General features: G+C 37.9%; 1 protein-coding gene across 4 annotated transcripts in view; it reads right to left on the bottom strand.

The window, feature by feature from the left end:
* Nucleotides 1-14,776, bottom strand: part of LOC125459355 (very-long-chain 3-oxoacyl-CoA reductase-A-like) — a 165,631-nt gene that overhangs the window by 78,369 nt on the left and 72,486 nt on the right. For all 4 annotated transcript variants that reach the window (XM_048545730.1, XM_048545731.2, XM_048545728.1 and 1 more), the window contains one exon: nt 3,469-3,579. In XM_048545730.1, the coding sequence (XP_048401687.1) occupies nt 3,469-3,579 (111 nt within the window). The remainder of the gene's footprint in view (nt 1-3,468; nt 3,580-14,776) is intronic.

Below are 14,776 nucleotides of genomic sequence, written 5' to 3'. Positions count from 1 at the left end.
CAAAATAATTATGCACCTGCACCGGTCAGTTCCACGACACCCAACACCCTATCATTTATTGTATAAGCCCTACATTTGTTCGTTGCATTACAATGCAATGCCTCATTTATCCAGATTGAACTCATCTGCCATTTTTCAGCCCGTTGACCCATTTGATCAAGGTCCCTTTGTAATCTTAGAAAACCTTCTTTCTTGACTACAATGCCACCATTCTGGCATCTTCTGCAAACTTATTATCCATGCCTTCTACACTGTCATCCAAATCATGATATATAACTGAGAAACGAGATTCCAGATTCAATCCCTGTGGAACACCACTGGTGATAGACCTCCAGACTGAAAAGCAACCCTCTATCACCAATCTGTCTCCTGCTGTTAAACCCAATTATGTATCCAGTTGGCAAGCCTACCCTGAATCCCATGACCTAACGTTACTCATTAGTCTACCACGTAGAACCTTGTCAAAGGCTTACCAAAATCCAAATGAACATCTATTGCTCTGCCGTCAATTTTAATTACTTCCTCAAAAATACTCAATTGTGTTTGAGACAATTTTCCTCACAAATCCATTATCCCGAAGCAATTTTTTCCTTTAAATCTTTTATAATCACCTCCCACAATTTACTCACAACCAAAGTCAGACAAGTCTATACTTCCCTGGCTTTACCTGACAACCTTTCTTAAACAAAGGTACAATGTTAGCCATCCTCCAGTGTCAGACACCTCACCTATAGTTATAGATGATGCAAATATTTCTGCAAGAGGTCTCACAATTTACTCCCCTCCTCCTTACAATTTTCATTAGATCACGTCCTGGAGATTTATCCAACTTTATATTCTAAGACCTCCCAAACCACCTCTTCTGTAATGTGAACTGTTTTTAAAACATCAAAAATTTCTTTCTCTGCATTCTCTAAACTCCACTTCTTTCTCCACAGCAAAATCTGATGCTAAACGTATTCATTTAGTATCCCTCCCAAACCCCGGGGTTCAACACAAAAAGGACTTTTAAAAGGAATTTTAAGAAACCATACTCCCTCTCTCGTTACCCTCCCGCTCGGAGTGTATTTGTAGAACCTTTTTTGATGATCGATAACCTTATCTATCAATGCTATGTCATATCCCCTCTCTGACTTCTTTGTTAAGAATGCCCCTACACTCTTATGATTGAGAGTCAATTGAACCAAGTCATCTATACCTAAAATAAGGTTGTCTTTCATTTTTGATTAGAGCCTCAATATCCTTATTTATCCATTGTTCCTTAAATCTTACCGGCCTTACACTTCACTGTATCAGGAACATAATGTCTCTGACCTCTCATTATCATGGTCTTAGAAGCCTTCCACTTGTCAGACATTTTACCTGCAGTGTACTCCAACCAACTCTTGAAAGCTCTTGTCTCATACCATTAAAATTTGCCTTACTCCAATTAAAAAATATTATGGAAGGCTTATCCTTTACCATAATCATTTTGAAACTAATTGATTTGTGACTGCTAGACACAGTCTGTCCCCCCCCCACTTTTACTTTAGTCTCCTGCCCTGCTACTCATGGCATTAATCAGCAAAGCTAGAATGACCCATGGGCATTAATAAACGCAGGTCAGGATCAAACCCCCCCACCCCCAAATCATAGTGTCCTCCTTTCTGTTCCTCACTTCCCAGCCCACCAGCCTCTGCATTCAAATGATCCTAAGCGGACTAGTCCAGTGGAGATGCCATCGCCAGACAGGTTTCTCTCCACTCCCTTTCAGCTTCTGCAGAGATCATTCCAGGGATCACTCCCTAGTAAACATAAATCTCGTCTTGCCCTGCACCTCTAAGCATACATTATCCTTTCTCCCTAATAGGATCTATTTCTTCCTACACATTCACTATTTAAGCCAGTTGAAAATTTTTGACTTTCTTTTTAACTGTGATTCCATTCAAATATTCTATTTCTGCCAACCTTAATTTCAACTTCACCTCCCTCAACTTGTTATATTTAGCCTGGTTTTCACTTGAAAAATTCACCCTGCATGCATCATGCACCTTTTTTCCATTTCTTCATATTCTGCATCTAGTCATCAACAAAACCCTGGTTTTAGTTGCTGGAAAGTAACTAGGTGCAACTGAAAAACCTTAAAATTACCCACTATTCTACTGATATCACACCTCACTCCCATCAGTCTGATTGCAGTTACCCTAGTTAATTTTTTATCCCATTGAAGCAAGCCCTCTACCAACTTAGAATTTCTACTTTAATCGTTCCTTGCACTTGTTTTTAATCAAAAAACAAATTTTGATGCATGATCACTCTTATCCAAGTATCCCCTCAAAGATACTTAGACCACCTTGATCATTTCCACCAGCACCACATCCAGCAAAGTCTCCTTCCTAGCAAAACCAAGACCATACAGGTCACCAAAGTTCTCCTATACCCGTTTCTTCCCTTCTCTTTTCCCTTCACACTAACATCAATTACCTGAATTTCAATGGGGATAAAGCCTTCTCATTACACTGCTCTCAGTTAATGGAAACTGCAGGTGCTGGAGAATCTGAGATAACAAAGTGTGGAGCTGGATGAACACAGCAGGCCAAGCAGCATCTTCAGAGTACAAAAGCTGACGTTTTGGGCCTAGACCTTCCAGAAGAAAAAGCGTTTCCTGATGAAGGGTCGAAGCCCGAAACGTCAGGTTTTGTGCTCCGAAGATGCTGCTTGGCCTGCTGTGTTCATCCAGCTCCACACTTTGTTATCTCAGAACACTGGTCTTACATGTTCAGGTTCACTGCAAATTAGCTCTTTTTGACTCCTTAAATTGTATCAAAGGAATAGCCCCCAGGTGGAGTGATCATCCGTTTATTTCTCAACTGCATTCCTCAAAAACAACCTCTTTCCACTCTATTCTCTTTTCTCCCTTCCCTGTACAGATTTCCTCCACCTAGACCTTAAGTAACAAAACAAAAACATACCAACTAAATTGTCTTACACCCATGAAAAACAAAAGTGAATAAAACTGCTGCATCAAATCCTTTGCAAACTAAGTCTCTGCAAGTAAAGTGGTAAATCAGTGCAACAACCAATATTTTATAGTGAAAATTTCAAAGGAAATGTAGTTCAACTGGAGTCAGAGGATGACTAAATGGGAGGTAGGACTCAGTAAACATTACTTAGCTGGCATTAAAAAGTAGTAATTTTTTTTCAAAAAAGTTCAAAGCAAGGGAATGTAGGGAATTGCAACACCAATTTTCAGTGAAACAAACGAGTATCTGCTGTGTGGAGGCTTGCTGTACCCCAGAGCAAACAAACAGACAAGATTCACGAGCATGCATAATATCCAATGTTAAATCCCTCCCTCTTACAGAATTAGAGCAGCATTCTGCTTTTCAGAAGTCAGAAAACATTTGTTTTTAAGTACATGCAATAGTGCAAGTTGAGGCTCGAGGATTGTAAGCAGGAATTCTACCTACTTTATTCAAGGGTACCTACCAAGAATGCCAATTTCCAGTCCATCCAGGCCAGCCTCAATAACCTTGTAAATTTCAGTTCCTTCTCCAAAATCCAGTGCAAGCGTTTTCGTTTCAACTTTGAACTGCTCCCCTAGAAAAGAGAATGTTTGTCCATATTACAAGTTAGTCCACGGCTCTTTAAAGTCATGCATGGAACCAGTTTCAAGGTGCATTAACCACATAGTCAAGTGTTACAGCGCAGGCAACCATCTAGTGCTAATTTCCTGTTCTTTCCCTATAACCTCTCCCATTTGTAGCCAAATCATCCAATACACCCCAAATATCTCAAATGAACTTGCCTTTCCCATCTTCCAAACACTCTATTCAAGACCTTCTGGATTCAGAGAAAAGGATCTTCTTGCTTCACATTTCGCTTCTTTTACAAATCCATTTAAATCTGTGCCACCTGGTTCTTAACACTTTGGGATAGTTTCTACTGATCTACTCTATCAAGTCTGTTTATGATTTTGAAATCTTCTATTAGATCTCCACTTAGCCTTCACTCAGGAGCAAACAGTCTAAACCTCTTGCATCTACCCAAATTGAAATCCACCAACCCTGGAACCATTCTTGCAAATTGCTCTTGCACTCTCTCTCTAATGTGTTCAAATCCTTGCTAGAATATGAATCCTAGAACGATACATGGAATAGGCAGTCCCTGGGTTGCGAACAGGTTCAAATCCCTTCATAGGTCAATCTGTATAGAGCAAGTGGCAAATCGGAACTCAATTTAGAGTCAGACAGCATGGAAACAGGCCCTGCAGTTCAACTCATCTATGCTGAACAGATTTCCTAAAACTGAAACTTTCCTATCCACCAGCGTACCTCTTAAAATGTTGCAATTGTACTTGCGTCTACTTCTGACAGCTCATTCCATATATACGCCATCCTCTTTGAAAAAGCTGCCCCTTAAGTGCCTTTTATATCTTTCCCCTCTCAGCTTAAACCTATGTCCTCTAGTTTTGGACTTTTCTGCCCTGGAGAAAAGACCTCGGCTATTCTCACCTTATCTATACCCCTCAACAGCTTTACAAACCCCTAAGGTCACCCGTCTCCTAAACTCCAGGGAAAAATGTTGCAGCCTGTTTCGCCTCTCCTTACAATTCAAACTGACCACTCTTGGTGACATCTTTGCAAATCCTTTTTTCACCTTTCCAGTTTAACATCCTTCCTACAGCAGGATAATCAGAACTGTATACATTACTCCAAATGTGGTCTTACCAATGCTAAGTTAGTAGACCAGAATATATTGGGATATTTCATCATTTAAATATAACATGTTTCATAGGAAAATAATTCCAGGAATTAATTTACTGATATACCATTTATACAAAAGGACTAAAGAAAGATTAAACAAGTCAAAATTACAAGAAAGCTCTCGTAGGGTCATTGTCAAGTACTGAGTCAGATTCATAGTGCTAAAGTCAAGCCCATGTCACTAATGGACTACTTAGTTGGGGAGGACAACAAAGGATGGAAGAACAACAGAGGATACCACAGAGACATCAGACAAGCATTTCCATGGCAAATGTGACTATGTTGCCTCCCTAGCGCTAGGTTTAAACTGGTCATGGAACACCTGGTCATCCTTCAGGGAAGGGGGAGAATTAGCCAAAAATCATAGTTCACATTGGCATGACCAGCATAGGAACGAACAGCGATGAAGTCCTGAAAGCATATTTCAGGGAGTTAGTAGGGAAATTAAGTGGGACAACAGCAGTAACCTCAGGATTGCTCCCAATGCCACATTCTAGCGAGCTTTAAAAGTAGGTGGTTTGATTTATTTAATAAGCAACTGGACAGGGTGGGGAGGGGCACCAGATTTGTAGAATTTGACCTGTTCTGGGGCAGTTGAGACCTCCACAGGACTGGAACGGATACCTACACAGATTTTCTAGTGCTGTTTTTCAAATTCAGTTTGTGGTGGGGAGGAACCTGAGGGGATAACCTCAGGGGTAAATTAGAAGGAAGTTGGTAACAGGAAGTCAAATAACCTCCAGAGAGACTTGAAGATATAGTCTGCCTTGAAAACAGAATAATGTCAAAAAGTCCAAGTTAAGGGCACGCTACCTGAATAATCATTTGCAATAAAGGTAGATGTTCTAAAGGAACCAGTAGATATGCAATATATCTAACGGCATTGACAGAAACATGGCTACATGGTGACCAGGACTGGAAAGCAATTATTCAAAGATATTTGATGTTTAGGAAAGCCAGACCAGGCAGAAGAGGTAAGTCATGCTAATAAGGAGGGATGGAATCATTACAATCAGGAAGCAAAGATCTCAGATTGGAAGAATAACGTGAGAGATCTGTTTGGATGGAGTTAAGAACCTGCGAGGGACAGCAGACATTGGGTGTTATTCAAGGTCTGGTATTTTAAATATACTCAATGTTTGACTTCAGGGAGGGATAACTCCAGAGAAATTCATAACCCAGAAGCATTCAGATATTCATGAAATTAAATATATTAATATTCAGTTTGAACATGACAAATTAAATACCACAAAATTCAAAAAAAGCCAAAAACTTTACTACTCTCATCATTCCATTACCTAGTGCATATGTTTGCAACAGTCACAAGTAGGCAACAAGTTAGTGCAAAATTCTGAAAATAATTCTAGAGGACTAGATCATACCTGATATTAACGTTTTTCAAAATTGTAACAGTGGTGTCAGAAAAGGTGGAGATGCAAATAGAAATGCAGACTGTTGCCAAAAGGAGGGAAAATGCTTCTATAAACTTATGAAGCTGGTTCAATTATATTAAACATTTTGAAATGAGCAGAGGGTCAGCTATGTCACAAGCTGGTGTTTTTTTTCCCCCAGCAGCACCCAGACCCATGCTGGTCAATCTTAATCAGCTCAAGATAAAAATGATCCACCACATCTAAAATGCGGTGGGTTTACTTGGTGAAATTAGCAACTGAAAACTAGTTAATTACATTGTAGAGAATACAAAGTGTACACTGGAAAGTTGCAACAGTCTATAAATACAAATCATGTTGTGCATTTACAGCTAGAGTGCAACATTGAGGGTGCGTTGGCGGGGGGGGGGAGAATCAGTAGCCCTACTGGTTTAAAAAATCTTGCATTAACTACACTGCACTGCAAAATACCTGGTTTTAACTAATCATTGGTATTAAAGTCTAAGGTGCATATGAAGCACCCATTTAGGTGAATTAATTCATCTTCAGAATTCCAAAGGCGCATTTTGCAAGGGATAAAGATGTTACTATACAAGCTTCCATCCAGGGACCAGATACCATAATGATCACAGAAGCCACTAAAGATTTAAGTTACAATGGAGCAAAAACCTTGCACAATCTTTGTTTGTGTTAAAAAGAACTAGATATTTATTCTTCTCTTGATTATGCTTTATGCACTTCTGAACTAAACAAAGCTAGCTTCAAGATGTAGAAATTAATTTTCGACTGTTTCCTGTGGTGATCAGTCATTCAGTTGGAAGAACAGAATGTAAAACATTTGTTTTTAAAAGCTAGTCAAAGCAGTCACCTACATAAAAAGCTTTACATTTAAATCAATACAATAAGTTTGACGTAATAAAACGGCTGATTTTCAAAATGCAATTGAACTACTCAGGACTGTTTCACCTTTAGCTGAAAGGTTCAATCAAAAATATCATTACATGTTAAGAAAACCAATACTTCAGGTCTTTATTGAAATGTAAATGTAAACGAAAGATTCAAAAATGTCTCACATTCAAATAGTTACAGGTTTGAACAATGTATACCCAGATGCTAGATATGAGTGGCAAAAGTCAAAAAGAAATCAAAAGACTTAAATTTGTTTAAATATTCTCTCCATTCTTGTGAAGCCATCATTTCATAGTGGGCTTAATTCTCTGGTGGCTGATGTCAGATGAATTTGCAGAATTTTTCATACATGGATCAAACAGTGGCAACTTGGATAACCAACTTTAGGACAGTGGGAGGATAGGAGGAGACAATTACAGCAACACAACAAATCAAGCGGAGGTTGAAGCCATGGAATTAATGGGGCACTTATTACAGGAGTACAAAACTGGCTCAAGTCAAGAAACAGTGTGTGGTAGTGAATGGTTGTTTATCAAAGCTGAAAGAAGTGTGTTGTTGTGCATCAAATCACAGCAATGGAACTGTTGTTTTGTCATTTACATTGCGACTTAGACTGATTCACAGTATAATCTCAAAATCTGCAAAGCTCAAGCCCAGTAAGAGCCGGGCAAGATGATACAGGGCCAGGCTTCAGAAAAACACTGACGAAATGGGCAGAGGCCTGGGCACCATGTACAGAAATTTTGAAGGGGACAGTACAAGTGACATGGCCACTTAAAAGGTCTATGGGATCTCCTTGGTTTACAAATACAGATATAGAATATAAAACAGGAACCAATGTCCAAGCATTACGTAACTCTCAGATTAGGCTTCAGGGTTACCAAGTTAACTTCAATCATCCCACGACATGCAGGATGGTGAGGTCTTATCGAGGGCATAAAGAAAATTTATTAAAACGGTATGAAGAAAGATAGTGTTGCAACATGTTACGAGATTAGTGTATTCCTTTCACTTGAGAAAGGAAAGGGAAGACTTAAAAGATGTTCAAAATCTTGAAGGTCTTGCATAGTTTTATTTTTCTATTTTAGTTATTTCCATTGGCTTAAGATGATTGGCAAAAAGACAGAAGGACAAGGGGAAAAACTTTTACAGAGTTATAACGTCATGGCATGCAAAGCAAGAGAGAGTAGTACAAGCATTATCAAAAAAATGACTTTTAAGAGACAACTGAATTAAGATTTGAACAGGGATGTTTTTTCAGAGGAAAACCAGACAAATGGGATGAATCTCAAAGGGTTAACACAGCTATTATGGCATAAACTGTCTCTTTGTGACTTTTAATTCTATGAATCAAGATGGAGTATAACAATGAGTGGTTTCAGCATTAGTCACTTCTTTCTCCTCACCCTGCAAACCAGGATGTAAGATAAGAGAGCAGAATTAGGCCATTCAGCCCATCAAATCTGCTCCATCATTTGATTTAGGCTGAGATGTCTCATCTTACTTGTATACCTTCTCTCCCAAACACTTGATCCCTTTACTACTTAAGAATTGCTGAAAGAAAGACACTCAACGACTGGCCTCCACAGTCTTGTGTCAACAAGTTCCACAGATTCACCACCCTCTGGCTGAAGAACTGCCTCATTTCAGTTCTAAAGGGTCTTCACTCCCTTCACACTGAGGCAATGCCCTTGGGTCATAGTCTCTCCCACCAGTGGAGACATCCTTTCCACATCCACTCTATCTGGGTCTCCAAGTATTCTGCAAGTTTCAATGAGAATCTCTCCCACCCCTCCAACTCTCATCTTTTTAAACTCATCAAGTACAGGCCCAGTGTCCTCAACAACCCCTCATATGACAAGCCCTTCATACTTGAGGTCATTCTTGTAAATCTCCTCTGGACCACTTCCCAGACCACAGCATCCACCCTTAAATGCAGAGCCCAAGGCTATTAAAGACCAATGAAATGCAACACTAGCACCAAGTCAAAAAGAAATTGAGAAAGAAATCAAACCTAGAGTGAACCTGATCTTGGTGCTGTCCAGAGTTGAAAAACCTGTTACATCATGAGGGGTTGCTATTCAAGTTACCTAGGCAAAGTTTGCGATTCTATAAATAAGATTGATGGTACATTAAGTAATTCTTGAGAGTCAAAACTTCAAGTAAACCAGACTACGCCTAAAATTTAGGCAGTGATTTGCTTCAATAATAAAAAAGTAACTGATCTGTAACCTTAAGAGGTTCCTTTTTAAGTAACAATTCCTCAAATTATTTTCAGTTTCTGACCACAGAAGGAATGTCATGGAAAAACAATTGGAAAGAATCATTTTTTAGGATGTTATGTATTTTGGGATTGGTTTTATTTTGATGGCATCTTGAGTGAATTCTTCAAAATGCCTAAAATATAAACCTAAAACAAATAAAATGTGTCAAAAATGCACAAAAAATTTACAACGTGTGCAAGTAGTACATAATCAGATAAGAACACAGAAAACCAAGGATACAAATACATCGTTTAAAAGGTATCTAATGCAAGGAAAACAAAGGATTACTATTCGCCAACTATTGCATGGAAAGCAAAATTACAGTTCATTGAATAGAGACATCACGCAGAACAGGAGAAAATTGCAGGTCTGTGTGAAAAGAGCGAGACTAAGCAGTCACGTCAAAAAGCCAGCACTGGCATGATGGGTCAACTGCCAGCCTCTGTTCCACCTTATCTTCTGACACGGAGATATTCAAATAGATTTACATTCACACCTTCATTTCATGCAATCAGTATGACATGCATAACCCTAAAACAGTACTAACTCATTCACTGATTGCCAAGCTTAAAATCTTGTTGTGTATTCTTTCATATTTGTTACTACAATTTAAGCAGTAAATGGTTGCTTATGGTAAAGTTAGTCAAAATATGCTCAGTATATAATGAAACAAAACATCCATTCTCCTCAACTAATTAGTTTGGAACAGAGAAAAGATCTGTACTGAAACTGAAAGCATAAAGTATACACAAACTTTGTAGTCAATGAGATAATTTCAAGTTGCACATTCTTTCATACATGATTCTCAAGGTTACAGTGGAAACGACTGAGTGCAAAATTAAACATTAAGTGTTGCTTTATACTGTGAAAGAGCTATTTGCAGAAATAAAGTAACAAATGAAATTCTAAAAGAGTTGCATTTAGTTTAGGGCAGCTAGGACCTGTAAACTACAATGACACTTAAAAAGTTTTATCAATCAAAATATCTTCACATTTATGAAATTATACATCCTTTTTCTGTAATCTTGGGGATTTTACAGTAGGCAGTTTCTTATACAGCCTCACCTGGAGCTCCTGCCTCCAGCCCTCAATGCTGATATGTTGGCTAGAAGGCTCTCTAGAAAATGTATGGGTGCTGAAATATTTCTTAAAAAAGTCAAGTCCTATTCTCACCTGTCCCCTGAAGTTTGGCCAGGGCATTACACAGTCACAATATTAAAACAAATGGAGTTTTAGCTGAGAAATACTTGCTCACTGAAGCTACCCTCCATATATAATCAGAATCTAAATCAACAAAAGAAAATATTTTTGCATTCCACACTCCGTATGCACACACAACTCTTTCAGACTGCTTTTTTGAGGACTAGTTTCAAAGCATAAGAGAAAATGAAACATAACATAGTAACACATCATTAAAATTCTTACTAAATTGCTAATTTGCAAGAAACAAATGGCCAGAACTGTCAAGGAATCCTCAACGTATTTAAGGGGAAGTTATACAAGCATACAACTGAGCAAGTGATAGATGGATATATGTTGATAGGCTGAGATGAAGTGCCAAGTATCTCAAGTCAAGCAAAAACTCTAGAATAGACTTAAAATGGTATGTTTCTGTGCTGAGAGATTCAATTAATTGGCTTTCATAAGTAAATCTGTAACTGAAGGAATGGTGCAATTTGAATCATTGTGCCATGTCAAACCAATGACATTGTCATTATCATTAAGCCTATTAACATTTAAAAAGTGCCAGTGCCTTTACAAGAATAGAATATTCTAAGACACTTCCACAGGGGCATTATCAAAAAGAGTACAACACTGAACCACTTAAGGAGATATCAGAGCAGAAAACCAAAAGCTCGACCAAAGACAGGTTCGACGCTATTTCTTTTCAAGACATTTCAAAGTGGAAATTTAGCAAGGGATTCCAAATCTAAGGATCTTGCAGTTAAAGATGGCCACCAATGGAGGAGCAGTTTGAAATCAGAGGAAAACAGAGTAATGATATAGGAAGAGATTATAAATGATAAGATGTGGCAAGTAATAGAGGAGTATGCAGTCAAATAGGAGAACTTAACATTGAAGCATTGCTTAATTATTTTTTCATGGCAGTTTATTTTTTCATGGATTCAAGCAGCATGTCTGTAAAACGTTTTACCACAGAAAAAATTTAACTGATCCAAATCATGTCCCTTCACCTTATGAACATCACATTTCTCAAACATAAGCAAAATACTAAAGATGCTAGAACTCTGAAATAAAAATTGAAATAGCTAGAAGAACTCAGTAGGTCTGGCAGCACCTAGAGAGAAATAAAAGTTAATGTAAAGCCCAACATGATTCTTCTTCAGGGCAGCCTTGTTTTTATTTCACCTGATGTCTCTCATTTAACTTCCAATTCATGAATGAACTAAAATCCACTTGCTACACTTCCCTGTTTGTTTTCCATTGTTTTCCTTTCATGTATAGCAGTAAATGCAGAACATTAAAAGCACCCAAGAGTTCAAAAAGCACTTTCTGGCTCCATTCTGTGCATGTACCATTGTTTTGTAACATTTTATTTGTCTTTTTGCCTGTTAACAAAGGCATCAAATGACTGATCAACTCTTCCTGATAAAATTTGTTTTCCAAGCTTGTTATCTAATTACTTCTAATTTATAAATAGATTTTCTATATTTAAAATACTGCCATACGCATTAGTGTTCCACATTGAATACTATTGGTGAATCATCTACTCAGTTGTTAAATTACAACTTACTTGAAATAGACAGCATCGTGACATTTTGAGAGAGTTTTAATTCCTCTTACAATAGGGTCAACAAAAGTAAAAGTGTAGACTATAAACCAAATGCAAAACAATTACAAAATTACAAGAAACCAATTACAAATTCTATTGTTAACAAAGAGTAAATAACCTACATGGTACCAGGTTGTTTGCTTGCTAGTCTCTTCAAAATGGTCATCCAGCGCACAAAACAAAAATCACTTGTCACGATACATATTTTAAAACTGAGGTCTTCTAATCAAAGAATTACAACAGAAGTTAATAATTACAATAAAATTTGTCCAAATTTGATAAAGTTTTTTAACACAAGGGACATCCTAAAATTTAAAAAAGAGAGTGCTGGAGAAAAGTCAAATCCGGCAGCATCTGTGGAGAGAGAAACATTTAACATTTCACACCCAATGGCTGCTTCAACATGCAATGGTCCAATATATGGAATGTAGGAAAATGTTTTGGCAATGTCTATTTAAATCAATTAAAATATATCTTAAATTTAATATTTTGTCTATGTATAACTGAATTAACACCTGGTATATTTTCAGCATCAATTGCATCAGTTGGGTGCCAAGGGCAAAATCCAAAATTTGCAGAGGATGCAAAGTGACTGAGAATAGTGAATTGTAAGGATGACACCGAGCAACTTCAGAGGGATATTGACAAGTAGATGAAATGGGCAGACACCCGGAAGCTTAATTTTAATGCAGAGAAATATGAATAGATGCATTTTCTGTGAAGAAAGACAGAGACAACACATCCTCAACTTTGAGAAGAGGAGAGGGACCTCAGAGTTCATGTGCATAATTGTCCAAAGGAGGCTAAGCAAGCTAAAAGAGTTGTTAAAGTGGCTTATAGGATCCTTGAGTTTATAACTAGAGGGAGCGTGTATGAAAGCGAGGAAGAGATGTTACACTTTATAAGCACATTTGGATTTGTATTCAGTTTTGGGCACCTCATTTAAAGAAGGATGTTAAAACTCTCGAGAAAGTTGAAAGAAAATTTATGAGAATGATATCAGGTATGAGGGATTTTAGATACAAGGAAAGATGAGAAATTGGGCTTATTTTTCTGGGAGCAGAGAAGATTAAGAGATGACCTTAAGATGTTCAAAATTATGAATAATCGAGGTGGTAAGGGGATATTCTGTTTCCACTAATTGGTACATCAGTAACTAGGGGTCACAATTTCAAGATTATCAGCGAGAGAGCCAAGAGTTAGAAGAGAAGGAACAGTACTCAGTTGTCAGGATTTGGAATGTGCTTCCTGGTAGAGTGGTGGAGGTGGTTCCATAGATGGTTTCAAAAGAGAACTGGATATATATTTGAATGTAATGAATTTGAGGGCTACAGAGAGAAGGCTAAAGAATGGGCCTGGCTGGGTAGCTCTTTCAGTACCTGGTACAGACATGGGGCAAATGGCTTCCATTTGTATTATAAAATGCTATTATTCTATCACTTTGCACACTGCAATAAGCAAAAAATCCTCAGAAACCTGTCACAAAAATCAAAGTGTCACAAATTCCACTGGGAATTGGGTTCAGCTATAGCAGATACTCAGTACATTCAAGGTGTGACTGTATTATGCCTTTAACAGAGGTTTGTCCTGTACTGTTTCTCTTGCAGTGAGAAGTGTTGCCAGTGCTGCTTCAGAAATAGTGGCTGAACAGCTTTAAGCTCCTTGAACATTTTGCTTAGATTAGACAAAAGCAGCATGAGTTGGTGGTGTCAGGCTCGAAGTCCCAGAGTTTTAGTTTTGCTTTCAGATGAAGTTGGGTTTTTGGAGTTGAAGCTGATTGATAAAGGTCTCTCTCTGCTACAGCAAAAACCTTGAGTTCTCTCTGCTGCTAGGCTGTTTCTCTTGGTGTTCCTTTCTCCTGGACTAGCAATAGCACAGAAGAATCTGTTTTGCCAAATTTGCCTTTGCCAAGGGTGTGTTTATGGTTTGCTGCTATATTGGAACAGTTGATGATGAATAGTTAAATATTATTTTAAGCATTTCAATAAAGCTGTGTCAGCTCTTTGTTTATTCTTACAACACAGTTAAAATACAAAGTGTGCTTTGCTTAAAATCTAGCAGACGACTAATCAATGACATCTGCAACACAGCGCCTTACACTTGCCCATAAATAAAATAACAGTTAGGCTGGAGCCTATCTCCTTGATATATTTTGCAAGAGAGTTTGTTCTGATCTGTAACATAGCACTGCAATGGAAGACCATAAAGGTCATTCTGTTAAGTCCCTTTTACATTACAAGTGTGAAACCAAACAGTACACAGAGCCTTCTAGCACTGGCTACACTTAAAAAAATTCAATTGCAGAAGAACCAATGGAATCATAAATCCAAGAATGATAAAACCAATAAATCTAAATCACCTGGCTTAAAAGGGTTTGTTTCCAGCAAAGTAAGTTTAAGACTGTGTCTCAACTCTTGAGTGGATTAAACAATTAAATCTATGTATTTATGGAGCCCTCATACAATTAGAGAGACAGGAGGTGAAAGAATGCACACAATCTTTACAATCTCAATTCAATTCAAATAGAAGTTTAAAGGGCACACATCTGTCCCTGGTTTAAAAATTCTCATGCTTTCACAAAGGCTACTGTGCTAAATGAAATTAATTCAACTATACATAAATAAGGGCAGGTGGGTTAAAAGCTTAACCCATATTATGATCCCAGGTGATATG

The sequence above is a fragment of the Stegostoma tigrinum genome, chromosome 17, assembly GCF_030684315.1.
Source record: "Stegostoma tigrinum isolate sSteTig4 chromosome 17, sSteTig4.hap1, whole genome shotgun sequence".
NCBI classification, from domain to species: Eukaryota; Metazoa; Chordata; class Chondrichthyes; order Orectolobiformes; family Stegostomatidae; genus Stegostoma; species Stegostoma tigrinum.
This window is presented reverse-complemented; position numbering and strand designations above follow the sequence as displayed.